This window comes from Polypterus senegalus, chromosome 8, assembly GCF_016835505.1.
Source record: "Polypterus senegalus isolate Bchr_013 chromosome 8, ASM1683550v1, whole genome shotgun sequence".
Classification (NCBI taxonomy): Eukaryota; Metazoa; Chordata; class Cladistia; order Polypteriformes; family Polypteridae; genus Polypterus; species Polypterus senegalus.
The window spans coordinates 42,376,749-42,390,147 of NC_053161.1; the positions used below are offsets into that span (position 1 = coordinate 42,376,749).

A 13,399-nucleotide genomic window follows, 5' to 3' on the forward strand; every position below is an offset into this window, starting at 1 on the left:
TTAAGTATGTTAATTATTTGGTAGTATTTTTAATTTAACTGTAATACTTTATTCTGTTTCCTTTAAAGTGCGTCCAGTGGGTTGATGATGCAAAGCTCAACCAGCTTCGAAGGGAAGGCATTCGCTATGCGAGGATTCAGCTTTATGATAATGACATTTATTTCATACCTCGCAATGTTGCACACCAGTTTAAAACCGTTTCTTCAGTCTGCAGCTTAGCTTGGCACATCCGCTTGAAACAGTACCACCACGAGGCTGAAGCATCCCGTAACTCTGCAGAGTCTATGGAGAGGACAGAAAAAAAGGCACCGACAGAGCACACCCACATCAAACTTGAGGACTGTAGTACAGAGATGCATATTTCCCCGGATATGAATCCTGAAGGAGAAAATAACAAATTGAAGGAGTTGGAGTCTCCTCTGATAAAACTGGAAACTACGGAGATGCCTTTGGAAAGAGACACAATACCTACAGAAGGCAAGCTGCCAGAGCATAAATTGAATGTTCATCACTCAGAATCTCCAAGCACTCCAGCAATGTCTGAATGCAGCAAACTAGCCAAGACGCTAAAAGAAATTAGTCCTCCCACATCATTGGTGAGGATTGATGCACCTAAAGAACAAATAGACTCCCATTCTCTTGTCACTCCAGAAGACACAAGGACACCCACTTCAATACAGCACCACCTGCATGAGCTACATAAAGACTTTTTATACTAAATTGTATATATTATTTTTTTGTTGTTTTTGTTTTGTTTTTACAATCTTAAACCGTGTGATGTACTATTTGAATTATGTAAGCTCTGTGGGGCAAGCTTGCATCTTGCTCACTCTGTTACTGAATGAATACATAGCAAATGTAGCTTGTAACATTCCTCAGTGCCTGTCCGTAACTGTGAAATATTAAAGCACTTAGGGCCAGAAGCACTGTTACACTGCAGGATTTAAAGAAACAGGTCCGTAAATAATATATTTTTAAGTTGTAGGTTTTAGATGTATTAGAGCTGACATGAACATATATATTTTTTGTAAGACAAACCAGAATTCTTTTAATGACTCCGGGCTTTTCCATAGAGCTTATTTATATCGAGTTTTTCCATTTTAAATGTGTCAGCACTGTAGTGTAAATAACTTTTTTTAAAATTGTAGTGTGATTTATACCTAAATAAGGACCTCCTAATAAAGGTTCTGAATAATGGAATGTTGTTGTTTAAACAAGGGCTACATTGAATGGTTGAATGGAATAGGATTGTGGGAAAAATGAAGCCTGTGGCTTCCAGGTGTTTACCGGCCTGTGAATTGGGAACATCTTGTATGGTAAACTAAAGGATTCAATGCTGGATGGCATGAATGTGTAGATGCTGATGTCACCATAAAATGAGCATTTAGCTTTTTTGATTTCTGCAGTTTGGCAATATCGATAGTGATGATGAAAAAATTGTGTATCTCTAAGGGAAACTTTATTGATGTTATAACACAAAAAAATCTGATTTGTATTCCCTGCTCTCTGGTGTAACCCGTCATTTTATTGTGCCAAGCGGTTTGCAGATGTGATTGAATGTATTTACTTTACCAGTGTGTATATGCCTATTAACAGAAATGATGAGCAACAAAATATATGGTAAGGAATATTTCTGAAGAGCTGCAGAGTAGAGCACTAGTAACATTGGCAGTACCAGTAAATCAAGTTGCTCTCCTTGTGTATTCAGCATAATTTGTAAATTTAATGTGATATAATGTGGCAGTTGTCTTTAAGTCTTTGAGACTGAGGAATTCTTAAATCACATTGCTTAATATTTGCTTGGCAGCTGTTTTCTTCTTTATCAGATGAAATTGCTTAGGTTCAAACAAAGGATTTTTGTTTTCCAGCACATAATGTGGCCCTGCTCTGATCATTTCAACATTCCACTGGTTTCATTTCAAGTTTTTATTTTTTTAGCAGGAAATAACTTTAGAAACCACATGTGAAGCATCCTAAATTAAGGCCAGAACAATTTTAATGCTTCCTGGTAGTATGTGTATCTGATAGATAGATAGATTTAGTAGTTTAAAAGAAACTTGGAGTTAGGAGTTTATCCTAGAAGTTCATTGGTTTTTGTTATGCTCTTGAAATACTCATGCTGCAGTACATTTGTACACCCCAACAATTGTACCCTTCTCTCTGCCATACTAATGTGTTGTTTCTTTGTGAAGGAAGAGATCAAGGGTTTTTTGTCACTCTCCTTATCACAGCTTTTCTCCGCTATCTTGTTCTGTATGATATGTAGATGGGATTTTCACTAGGAAAAAGAATGCACTGATCATGTATTCAGAAATTCATCTGGAATATTATTAAATACCACAACCCTGCACTGGATAAGCGGGTTACAAAAATGGATGGATGGATGTTTTTATTGATAATAGATAATTAGATTTTTCTAATTCTCTGTTGTACATTTGTACTTTAGCTTACAGCCTATTAGCATGATGTGCTATGAGGAGTTTATAAACATGAACTGAAATAATGCTTTTCAGATACTCGGTAATATTCACCTCCTACTTCCCTTACATAATTTTGAATTATAATGGTTTCTGCTTGTTTATTGCCAGCTCACATATGTGATTATCACAATCATAACTGTTAATTGTCAGTTTACAGCCATGATTAAATATTGCAGTTGCTGCATTTTCTCACCCAAAAGATACAGCACTAATACATGTTCATATCCATATAACAGCTTTGATTTTGATTCAGCTTTTTCAGTACAGGTTTAACCTGTGTTGTTTCTAAAATCAAAATTTGCCTCATTGGCAAAAGTTACTTCATTGATGCACCATGCTTTTGAAGGACCATGTAGCTGAGGCTATAGAATGCCTTTGTCACCATGCCGTTACCATTGTGGTTTGCTTGATGTGTTTACTTTTTTAATGTTACATTAAGTTCCAGCATTATGATTTTATTGATAGTCTTGTTATTTTCAGGGCTTTCCCCAGCCCTTGAGTAAATGCAGTAGCCATTACTTTTAAGACATGCTGTCACTCATTACTTCATTAATGTGTCACCCCAGAGTTTGTTTCTCCGTAAAGGCAAAATATTTGGGAGTTTTTTGTTTCAGTGAAATCTTTTAATTTTTAATGAGATAAATAAATGCTTTCAAATGTACAATTCCACAAACAACTGCAAGTCTAATTATAACCAATGTTGAAAGCATGCCAATCATTGCTGCATAGGAAATGAGAAAAGAGAAAAGTGTGTAAAAAGGCTGAAATATAAGTAGAAGGAATGTAACAAAAAGTCTAAATTACTAAACGTTATGTTTTAGCTTAATTTATAGCTCTCTGAGGAAAGTAAAATTAAATGCGTATAATCTTCAGAGGTTATCTGGTAACTAGGTATTATAACAGTTTTAGCAAATGCTTGTTTTATGGACTATATTTAAATTATAATTCACAAATAAATAGTGCGTGAAAACAAGGTGCGTTTTGTTAGAATTTTTTTTCTATAAAAGAATGGACTTTATACATTTATCTGAACTAAAACACCAGTATCTTTAGGTTTATGCAGGAACATGATAAATAGATTTGTATACTTTGTCTGCATTATGTTATAAAATTGTAGAGTGCCTAGGTTGAGTCAGCATTCTTATAATTTAAAATAAAAAAATATTTATTTTTGCTGTTACAGTAAAGCTTCATTTGTGTCATTCTCGTGCAGCAATAAGTTGTTTAGTTTGTAGCTCACTAATGTACTTTCAGTCAGAGAATGTTGTTCTTTTCTTCCACAGCCCAAAGCTTATTTATTTGTGGCTGGCCTTCTTAAAAGTAGGCACTATGTGAAGAAGGAACATAAAGGGATATCGCACTACTGTTGCATTGGAAAGCTGAAGGTTACTTATGGTCAATGATCATGATGAAATGTCACCAGCAGCAGGTTCACATCAGTGTTGAGAGTAACTATCATGATCCTTATTTAATGTTTCTACAAAATGGCTATGCACCTGGATCCATCTAACTGGTAATTTTGTGATTATTTTATATGTAGAGTATGGTTTGTTTAGATAATGATTATTTGTACGAAGTGGAGTTTATATTCTGTAAAGATGCTTGTGACTGAACTACAGCTCATACGCATTATATGATTCTTCAGAAGCAACAGTTGTATAGTGCCATTAATAAGTATTGAGACTCTCAAATATGACTTTTGTGTGTGCTTTTATCAATTTGGATTTGAGATGAGTATGATACAAATGTATAATACTGCCTCTATGCTTTAATGTTTTAAAGCACCACAGGACTTTTTCTGTTGTGTGTGTTTTTTTTTTTCCTTACTTCATTATAAAACTTTGGATATTTGGTTACCAGATTGTATCCTAAAAGAACTGTGATTGGGTAGTTTTGGATTTATCCTTTGTTCACTTCATTAGAAAGACAATCAATTTTCTCACATGGCAGTTGGCAGTGACCAGTTTAGCCAAAACAATTAAGTTTACTTTGTATTTTATCATCACCAAATTAGCTCCCCAAGTATTTAGTAATCTTGATGACTCTGCATTTCCAAATATACAGTGAAGCCAAGCAAAATGACACCTTTTATTGGCTAACTAAAAAGATTACAATATGCAAGCTTTTGAGGCAACTCAGGCCCCTTCTTCAGGCAAGAGTTGCCTCGAAAGCTTGCATATTGTAATCTTTTTAGTTAGCCAATAAAAGGTGTCATTTTGCTTGGCTTTTCTCTACATTCGTAATGGCTAACACGGTACAACAACCTAGTACTACAAATATACAGTAATTATTGTATATAAAATCTCAATCACATGTTTCAGAAGTTATTATAGAAAATGATAAAGTATCACAGTTCTGTTACTAATGATAACTTGACAATTACTAAATAATTTTTGCACTTGTAGGAAACTGCATGTTAGGGTTTGTGGAATCAAATACCAGTTTGTGTTAAGTGACCACATAACTCAGAAACAAGCAGCGATCAAAACAGAGTGCAGAAGATATAGATATTACGTTATTGATCACTTATCCACCCAAAAAAAGTGATCATGTCTGATTTGCCAAAGTACTGGTAATGTAGACACCAAAACAGAAATGTGTGCAATGCTGAAAGTTAATGGGTATATGTAAATATTGACATTTAATGCTTTTCATTTAGTATTAGTAGAATTGTTGTGTGTACAGAGCACAGTGACATTGTTACTGCATTGCTTACCAATAAGCATTTATATTTTGTAAGTTAATTACCTTTGGTTGTCACTTGCCACCCAGTTTGATAAGATATACAGTATATAGCATCTCCATTGTATTTACATGCAAGCAAGAATTTCACTATACTCTGTGCACATGGCAAAAATGATCCTATAAACCTATACAACTTGTGTTTCCTACTGAAAACAAAACCATTAATAATACATAATCTGGTAATTGAACTGTACTTTTGGTCCAGACCAAATTGACATCCTGTTCAGAATTTAGTGCTGCATCTTTAAGCAGAACTTAAAGCTGTTAAGTGCATTTCATTTTTGATTTAGGAAAAAATGTATTCACAAGTTACAGAAAACATAGTGTCTTGTCAATAAAATTATTTTCATGCATCTACAAAACAACACTCTGTTCAAATAAGCAATTGTATATAGCCAACCAAGGTACAGTTTCAATTGGTAGCTTGGCACAGCATTAAAAATAGGCAGAGCTGTCAGTGCTGTTTAGATTCTGCAGTTGCTTGTGATGTGCAATGTTCTCCCCTGAATAATTGTAGTTGCTCCCCAGCATGTACTTTCTTTTACAGGTGGAGATGAATGTAACCAGCAGACCCATTTCTGATGTGTCTGATTTCACCAAATTGTAGTCATCCTTGTATGTAGCAGTGAATTGAAACAAGCAATTTAACACTAACTTGCAGTATACTCAGTGCTGTTATATGTAAGGAAAAATTGTATTCTAAATGCAGAAGCAGCTGTTGTATATCCCAGTAACGCCTCCTTTGCTGCTGCCTGTTGTTGTGCTGCTCATCTTTAAATGTTTGCACTTCATGAAAAAAAATAATACTGAATTGAACACTTCACAGATTCATCAAATCCTGGGGTTTATCATACCTATTTCATTTGGCTTTTATAATTATTGAGCTACTAACATTGCTATTTACTTTGTTAGGAATCCTAAACATGGGTAATGGGGCAGTGGACTTTATTCAGACATGATTGGGGAAACTGTAACATTCACCTTTTTTAGATATACACTAAAGCAACTCTACTTAACTGTGTTTTTTTCCTGTCTTTGAAGTCAGGCAAAGCATTGTTCATCTCGCATTTCTACCACTGTTTTTCCCCTGCCTGTGCCTTTTCACTGCTCACTTGATTACTATCTAGAACCCTGGGAAATGGGAGTGCATTCAGTGAAGGTGTGCTTTCACCCATGCTGTCAAGCAAATGACAATAGTGGTGCCAAGTAGGGTTATGCTGGGAGCTCTTTTTAAACATTATAATTTGAATACTTTTACACAGTGCTGGGCAATTAGAGAAAAAATTGAATAACAGTGAGCAAGATGTTGCTGCAGTTTAGGACAATGACATTGTTCAATATGAGTGGTAATTATGATCTGTAAGGAGAAAATATTCAAGTAAATGCAAAATAAGCTTGAAGAGCATGGATATTATGCATGGTGTGAAACAGTGTAAACTCAAGTAAAAAGAATTGCCAGTAGGGCAGTAATGTCATCACTGTAAGCCTTTTGGGTAAGCACACAAAATCTGTGTGATAGGATGGATATACAAGTCACTCCCTTTTTATTGTTTTTATTTGTAATGAAAAATAAATTTGGAACCAAACCTGTTGGAGCAAAAGCAGCAGATGTAGAAGGAGAAGCTGTGCCACATCTCCTTCACATCTAATGTCAAACTCCATAGAACAATGAATTCTTACAGTAAGAAACATACGAAATTGATACGATTTAATAGTAGATTGATCCTTTTATCAGTATAATCTTTATTTCCTGAAGTTTCAGCTCACAGCTGTAATAGCACCAGAAGAGGTGATGTGTCTTCATGATATGCATGTTGAACAGACACATTCAGACATCTGTTTTATACATAAAATCCACATCTGGACAGTTCTGGAACTAAAACAAAATGAAACCTAGGACTCTTAACTGGCTTTTATAAAATCAAAAATGTTACTAAAAAACACTATTCTTCTCTCATTCTAAAACTTAACTTTTATACGGAAAAAATTCTGAGCCTGGCTTTTATTTCGCTCTGGGTGTATTGCCTGTGAAGCTCAAAATGATTTTGCCACCATTTGTCCTCTGCTATGGGTGTAAACCTGTGAATCAGTTATTTTGACACTAATGGTATTCTGTAATCTTGGCAAACATTCTAACAATCATCATGCCAGTTCTGTGGATTTGTGGGCTTTATAACAGAAAACATACCAAAATTAGTTTTGAAGTCATTCAAATGCATCCGCAGTTTGAAAGACTAGAGCAGCACAGGAGTGAAATGTAAATGTCTACTAGGCAGTCATTTTTAGTAGCTTAACATAATGATTTGAAATCTTTGTTTTCAGATTTTGAAAAATGAAGTTGTACAGACTAGCTTCTGTGTATTTTACTGTCTGGACACTAAATATCTATTTGAATTGTTTTATTTTAAAATATGTATTTCATGTTTTATTTTAAAATATGTATTTCATGATTTTTTTTCTATGTGTTGTATTTGCGGTCCTGCCAATCCAGTGAACTTTAGTCTTAGGCAATTTAGATAGTTTGTGCCTCCTGAATAAGTAGAAAAGACTATATTTTAGAATTCCAAACACTTTGTAAAAAGTGTAGCAATTCAATTTTTGTATACGAGTGTCCTAAAAGAAAGAAACTTGCAGAGTAATAGACCACTTTTCAAAGTAAAAATCAAGATGGTTGTAGGTATACAGTATAGCCCAGTGCTTGATTAAGCAAACATGCTTAAGCTAACTGGTGGTAGTGATCAGTAAAATAATGTGTAGGTAGAACCAAAGTGATTATTAACCTACAAATCTTACACTTGGGCATAAGTGATCATAGAGGTAAGACACAAGGTCTGCATCATCAAGGTATTTCCAGAAACAAATACGCAAAGATGAGGACTGGAAACACAGTGGTCAGCCGTGACAGCTGCGTGCAGCAAATACTGTACATCAGGCTTACTTCCCGTTGAAATCAGAAGATGTCCTGCATTGCTATCATCTCTGAACTTGCAGAAACCAATGGGACCCTGGTAGATCCATCCACAGTCCAGAGTGGAACAAAAGACAAACTGATTCAGCTATGCATGAAAACACATTGACTGGGGTGCAGAAAAATGTCAGGTTCTCTGGACTGAGGAGTCCAAACTGGAAATGTTTGGCTGTAACAGAAGGCAGTTTGTCCACTGAAGGTTTGATGAATGTTTATAGGAAACAGTGAAGCATGGTGGAGGTTCCTTGCCGGTTTGGGTCTGTAGCTCTGCAAACGGAGTTGGAGATTTGATAAAAATTAATGACCCCCTCACTGCTGAAAAGTACAGGCAGATTCTTATCCATCATGCTGTACCATCAGGGAGGTGCCCGATCAATTCCAGCTTCATTCTGCAGCTTGACAATGAAATCAGATACACAATCAAAGTCAAACTTTTTGCTGCAAAACAAAAAACAAGGAATCTTGCAAAAGATGATATGGTTCCCACAGAGCCCTGATCTCAATATCCTCAAACCAGTCTGGAATTACAAGCAAGACAGCCAAAACCTGCAGTGAACCTGTGGTAGGTTTTCTCCAGAGGCTTGGAACAGACTACCATGTGAGGACCTTTAGAAACCGAATGCAAGTGGACTTAAGAGAAGGTAAAGTGTGGTGTCACCAAATGTTGATTTCATTGATGCTTCTTTTCTGTTTACTGGACTTTCTTGTAAGTTTATTGATTAATAAAACTATTAAGCTATATTCTTTTTGAAAGCATTCCTGCTTTACAGCATTTGTTCACAAGTGCCTATGACTTCTGCATAGAACTGTGTGCATATTTATTTTGTTATACTAAATAGTGGATCACTACTATATTATAAACGTTTTTACAATTGCTGCGTAATTTTTTTTTGCAGGATGATAAACAGATCCAGAGACATCCTCCTACAAATGAGTACTGCGGCAATTTATGGTTTCAATTTAACTATTTATTGTTCTTTGTCTTTTTTCAAAGCATATCAGAGTTAAGTTTTAACAATTCATTTAAAATATGATTGTTGCCACTTTAATTTCCTGAAATTGAGACCGAACATTGTATGTATTTAATCATTGGATGATTGTGTACAGTGATGAAGTATCGGGAACATTTTAGCATTTCCTCATTAGATGACAGAAAATGTTGTGGTTATCCTTTCAGGCAGTGTATAATGAAGAATAGCGGTACTGTACAGTGGGTACAGAAAGTATTCAGACCCACTTTAATTTTTCACTCTTTGTTATATTGCAGCCATTTGCTAAAATCATTTAAATTAATTTTATCCCTCATTAATGTACACACAGCACCCCATATTGACAGACAAAAAAATAATTTTTGAAATTGTTGCAGATTTATTAAAAAAAGCAAAACAGAAATATCACATGGTCCTAAGTATTCAGACCCTTTGCTCAGTATTTAGTAGGAGCACCCTTTTGAGCTAATACAGCCATGAGTCTTCTTGGGAAAGATGCAACAAGTTTTTCACACCTGGATTTGGGGATCCTCTGCCATTCCTCCTTGCAGATCCTCTCCAGTTCTGTCAGGTTGGATGGTAAACGTTGGTGGACAGCCATTTGTAGGTCACTCCAGAGATGCTCAATTGGTTTTAAGTCAGGGCTCTGGCTGTGCCATTCAAGAACAGTCACAGAGTTGTTGTGAAGCCACTCCTTCGTTATTTTAGCTGTGTGCTTAGGGTCATTGTCTTGTTGGAAGGTAAATCTTCGGCCCAGTCCAAGGTCCTTAGCACTCTGGAGAAGGTTTTTTGTCCAGGATATCCCTGTACTTGGCCGCATTCATCTTTCCCTCGATTGCAACCAGTCGTCCTGTCCCTGCAGCTGAAAAACACCCCCACAGCATGATGCTGCCACCGCCATGCTTCACTGTGGGGACTGTATTGGACAAGTGATGAGCAGTGCCTGGTTGTCTCCATACATACCGCTTAGAATTAAGGCCAAAAAGTTCTCTCTTGGTCTCATCAGACCAGAGAATCTTATTTCTCACTCAGAGTCCTTCAGGTGTCTTTTAGCAAACTCCATGCAGGCTGTCATGTGTCTTGCACTGAGGAGAGGCTTCCGACAGGCCACTCTGCCATAAAGCCCTGACTGGTGGGCTGCAGTGATGGTTGACTTTCTACAACTTTCTCCCATCTCCTGACTGCATCTCTGGAGCTCAGCCAAAGTGATCTTTGGGTTCTTCTTTACCTCTCTCACCAAGGCTCTTCTCCCCCGGTAGCTCAGCTTGGCTGGACGGCCAGCTCTAGGAAGGGTTCTGGTCGTCCCAAACGTCTTCCATTTAAGGATTATGGAGGCCACTGTGCTCTTGGGAACCTTAAGTGCAGCAGAAATTTTTTTTGTAACCTTGGCCAGATCTGTGCCTTGCCACAATTCTTTCTCTGAGCTCTTCAGGCAGTTCATTTGACCTCATGATTCTCATTTGCTCTGACATGCATTGTGAGCTGTAAGGTCTTATATAGACAGGTGTGTGGCTTTCCTAATCAAGTCCAATCAGTATAATCAAACACAGCTGGACTCAAATGAAGGTGATCTCAAGGATGATCAGAAGAAATGGAAAGCACCTGAGTTAAATATATGAGTGTCACAGCAAAGGGTCTGAATACTTAGGACCATGTGATATTTCAGTTTTTCTTTTTTAATAAATCTGCAACAATTTCAAGAATTCTTTTTTTATCTGTCAATATGGGGTGCTGTGTGTACATTAATTAGGAAAAATTTTTAATGATTTTAGCAAATGGCTGCAATATAACAAAGAGTGAAAAATTGAAGGGGGTCTGAATACTTTCCGTACCCACTGTATATCTCCAAGGACAGAATCCCAGGAAATCCCATGACATGTCTGTCTGTCTACCCCGAAAGTCGGACACTTTACAAGAATGCAAATATTCCTGTTAATAGGAAAAGCCATTGGCTTAGCCAGATTGGTTGCTAATCAGGTTGTGAAGTAAGTACAAAATTCCTAGATGGATGCATTGGGTCATGTCCTGTTTCATGCATATGCACTTACTAAAAGGTATTTTTAAAACTGCAGTTAGAGAAATAGGTGTTGGGGGATTAATTTAGCAAGGATTTGACTTAGAAAGAGGATGTCACCTTCACTTAAAAGCTAGATTGGTGGGGGATAGCAGTGACTGCCAGAGTCCAAGAAGTAGGCCATCTGATGACAGTGTGGCAGGTATGCAAAATCTCTCTCCCTCCCTCCTTCCCCTGTCCTAATTCTGACAAAGTATTGAAAATGCTGAATGTCAGCACTTAAAAGCTGCATGGTTCTATCTGTAGACTGATGTGAAAGAAGTAGCCCAAAAAAAAATCTCTTTTAAGCTTAGGGTGTTCAGTGAACTCTTAATAAGTAGGCTTTCATATGTTAAGTGCCCTTAGTTAAAAAAAAAAAAAAAATCAGTTTTTTTCCATAGTGGAGATTTTTGTTACAGGCAAGCCTAAATAGCTGAACTGTTTCCAGTCTTGGTTACAGCAAATCCCATCCATTTTCCATTTGTTATTGATTCATCTCAAATTCTTCATTCCTAAATGAGTGATCTGGTTCCAAAAGTGCATTCGACTTGTGGGAATGTACAGTCTTAATAATTAAGCAGACTTACCTGCTGAATATAAACACTGTGTGAAAGTAATATGTATGAAAGGATCCCTAAGCCAAGTATCCAAGTGAGGCACATTGCATCATTGGATATTCACATACTATACAGTAGCAGCTTTGATAGAATTTACATGGAGATTTAGAGTGCGTGCACACGCAAACCACGCTCTGTGCTGTTGTCACTCTCAATGCTTTCCCAGCATTAGGACTTCTCCAGGGGGATTTCCACAGCTGCAGGTATTGTTCCATAATTGCCATGTCATTCTTATTTTTCATTTATTATCATTGTTTTATAAGATGACCTTTAGAAAAGTATGGCAGCGTGAGGGATAGATATCTGCCATTTTTACAATTGCTTTACATATTTAAAAGCCTCTGTTTTAGTAAGAAGGCAGGGTAATAACACTGATAACAGTGATAACACTGCTCTTATTCAGTAAGGAGACCTGGGTTTGCATCCTCCATACATGGAGTTTGCATGTTCAACCCTCACTTCTCCATGGGCTTTCTCCCACTATCCAAAGACAAACAGGGTGAATTGGTGATGAAAAATGGGCCCTAGTATGTGTTTGCCCTGCGATGGACCAGCACCATGTCCAGGGTTTGTTCCTGTCTTGTGCCTTATGCTAGCTGGGATAGGCTCCTGGGCTGGATTAAGCAGGTTGCAAAATGATAGTTTTCCAATGTAACTGTGTGTCCTGTCCCGTACTCCTAGAGACCACAGGTATAAGTGACATGAACTGCTAAACACTGTCTTCAGTGTCGTAGCCTAATTAATAACCGTTCAAAATTGAACACTTAAATGTTAACACTACTAAAAATCTGAAAATTCTGAATGAAACAGTTGAGCACTGTTCAACATAATAATTCAGAGTTAGAAGTATTTGTTTCTAATGACTTGGAATGCGGGTGTGAGTTTATTTTTGGCCTTGGCTGTCTCTTGCCAGTAAGTTATTCAGCTGGAACCCATTTTTTTTGCTAAGATGTATACCTGATCTAACCCATTTAATTCAACTCTGTGACAAAAGGGGCCCACACCCTAATGTAGCAGCAGGGTGTGCAAGGCCATTGCAGGGTCCGTGCACGCACGTACGCAAAAACTTGTAATGGACCAATTTAGAGTCTCAGTTGTTTCGCCCTCTTAATCGTCTGAGGTGTGGCAGGAAAATCCCCAAACAATAACTGGGCACAATTCAAACACAGCACAACCAAATCCATGAAATAGCTGTGCCACTGCAGTGGGCAGTCCTAGATAAGGAGAACAAAATCAAGACTGACCATTCATGCTGTGTTCCTATAATAATTTTCTAAACCTAGTTTGTATTTTCTGCCAGACAAAACAAAAAAAAAAAAAACATAAAATAGGAAATTGCAGCCTGCTTGAAATAGAACACTGCTAAAAGCAGAAGGTGGCCAAGTCTGAGAAGCACTGCTTCAGGAGAAAATGAAAATGAAAATGTTACCTGCAGTAAAATGTGGTGGACCTGGTAGGGAGAGACATCTTAAGTTATACAGTACTATCTTAAATGTATACATTTGAATGTTAACATGGATGTAAAGGTCAACATAAAAAAATATTTG

General features: G+C 36.9%; 1 protein-coding gene across 1 annotated transcript in view; it reads left to right on the forward strand.

The window, feature by feature from the left end:
• The window catches only part of LOC120533920 (lysine-specific demethylase RSBN1L-like), a 152,011-nt gene extending 148,358 nt beyond the window's left edge, over positions 1-3,653 (forward strand). The window contains exon 8 of the mRNA XM_039761036.1: positions 69-3,653. Coding sequence (XP_039616970.1) covers positions 69-719 — 651 coding nt within the window. The 3' untranslated portion in view covers positions 720-3,653. The remainder of the gene's footprint in view (positions 1-68) is intronic.
• Positions 3,654-13,399: the final 9,746 nt, after the last annotated feature.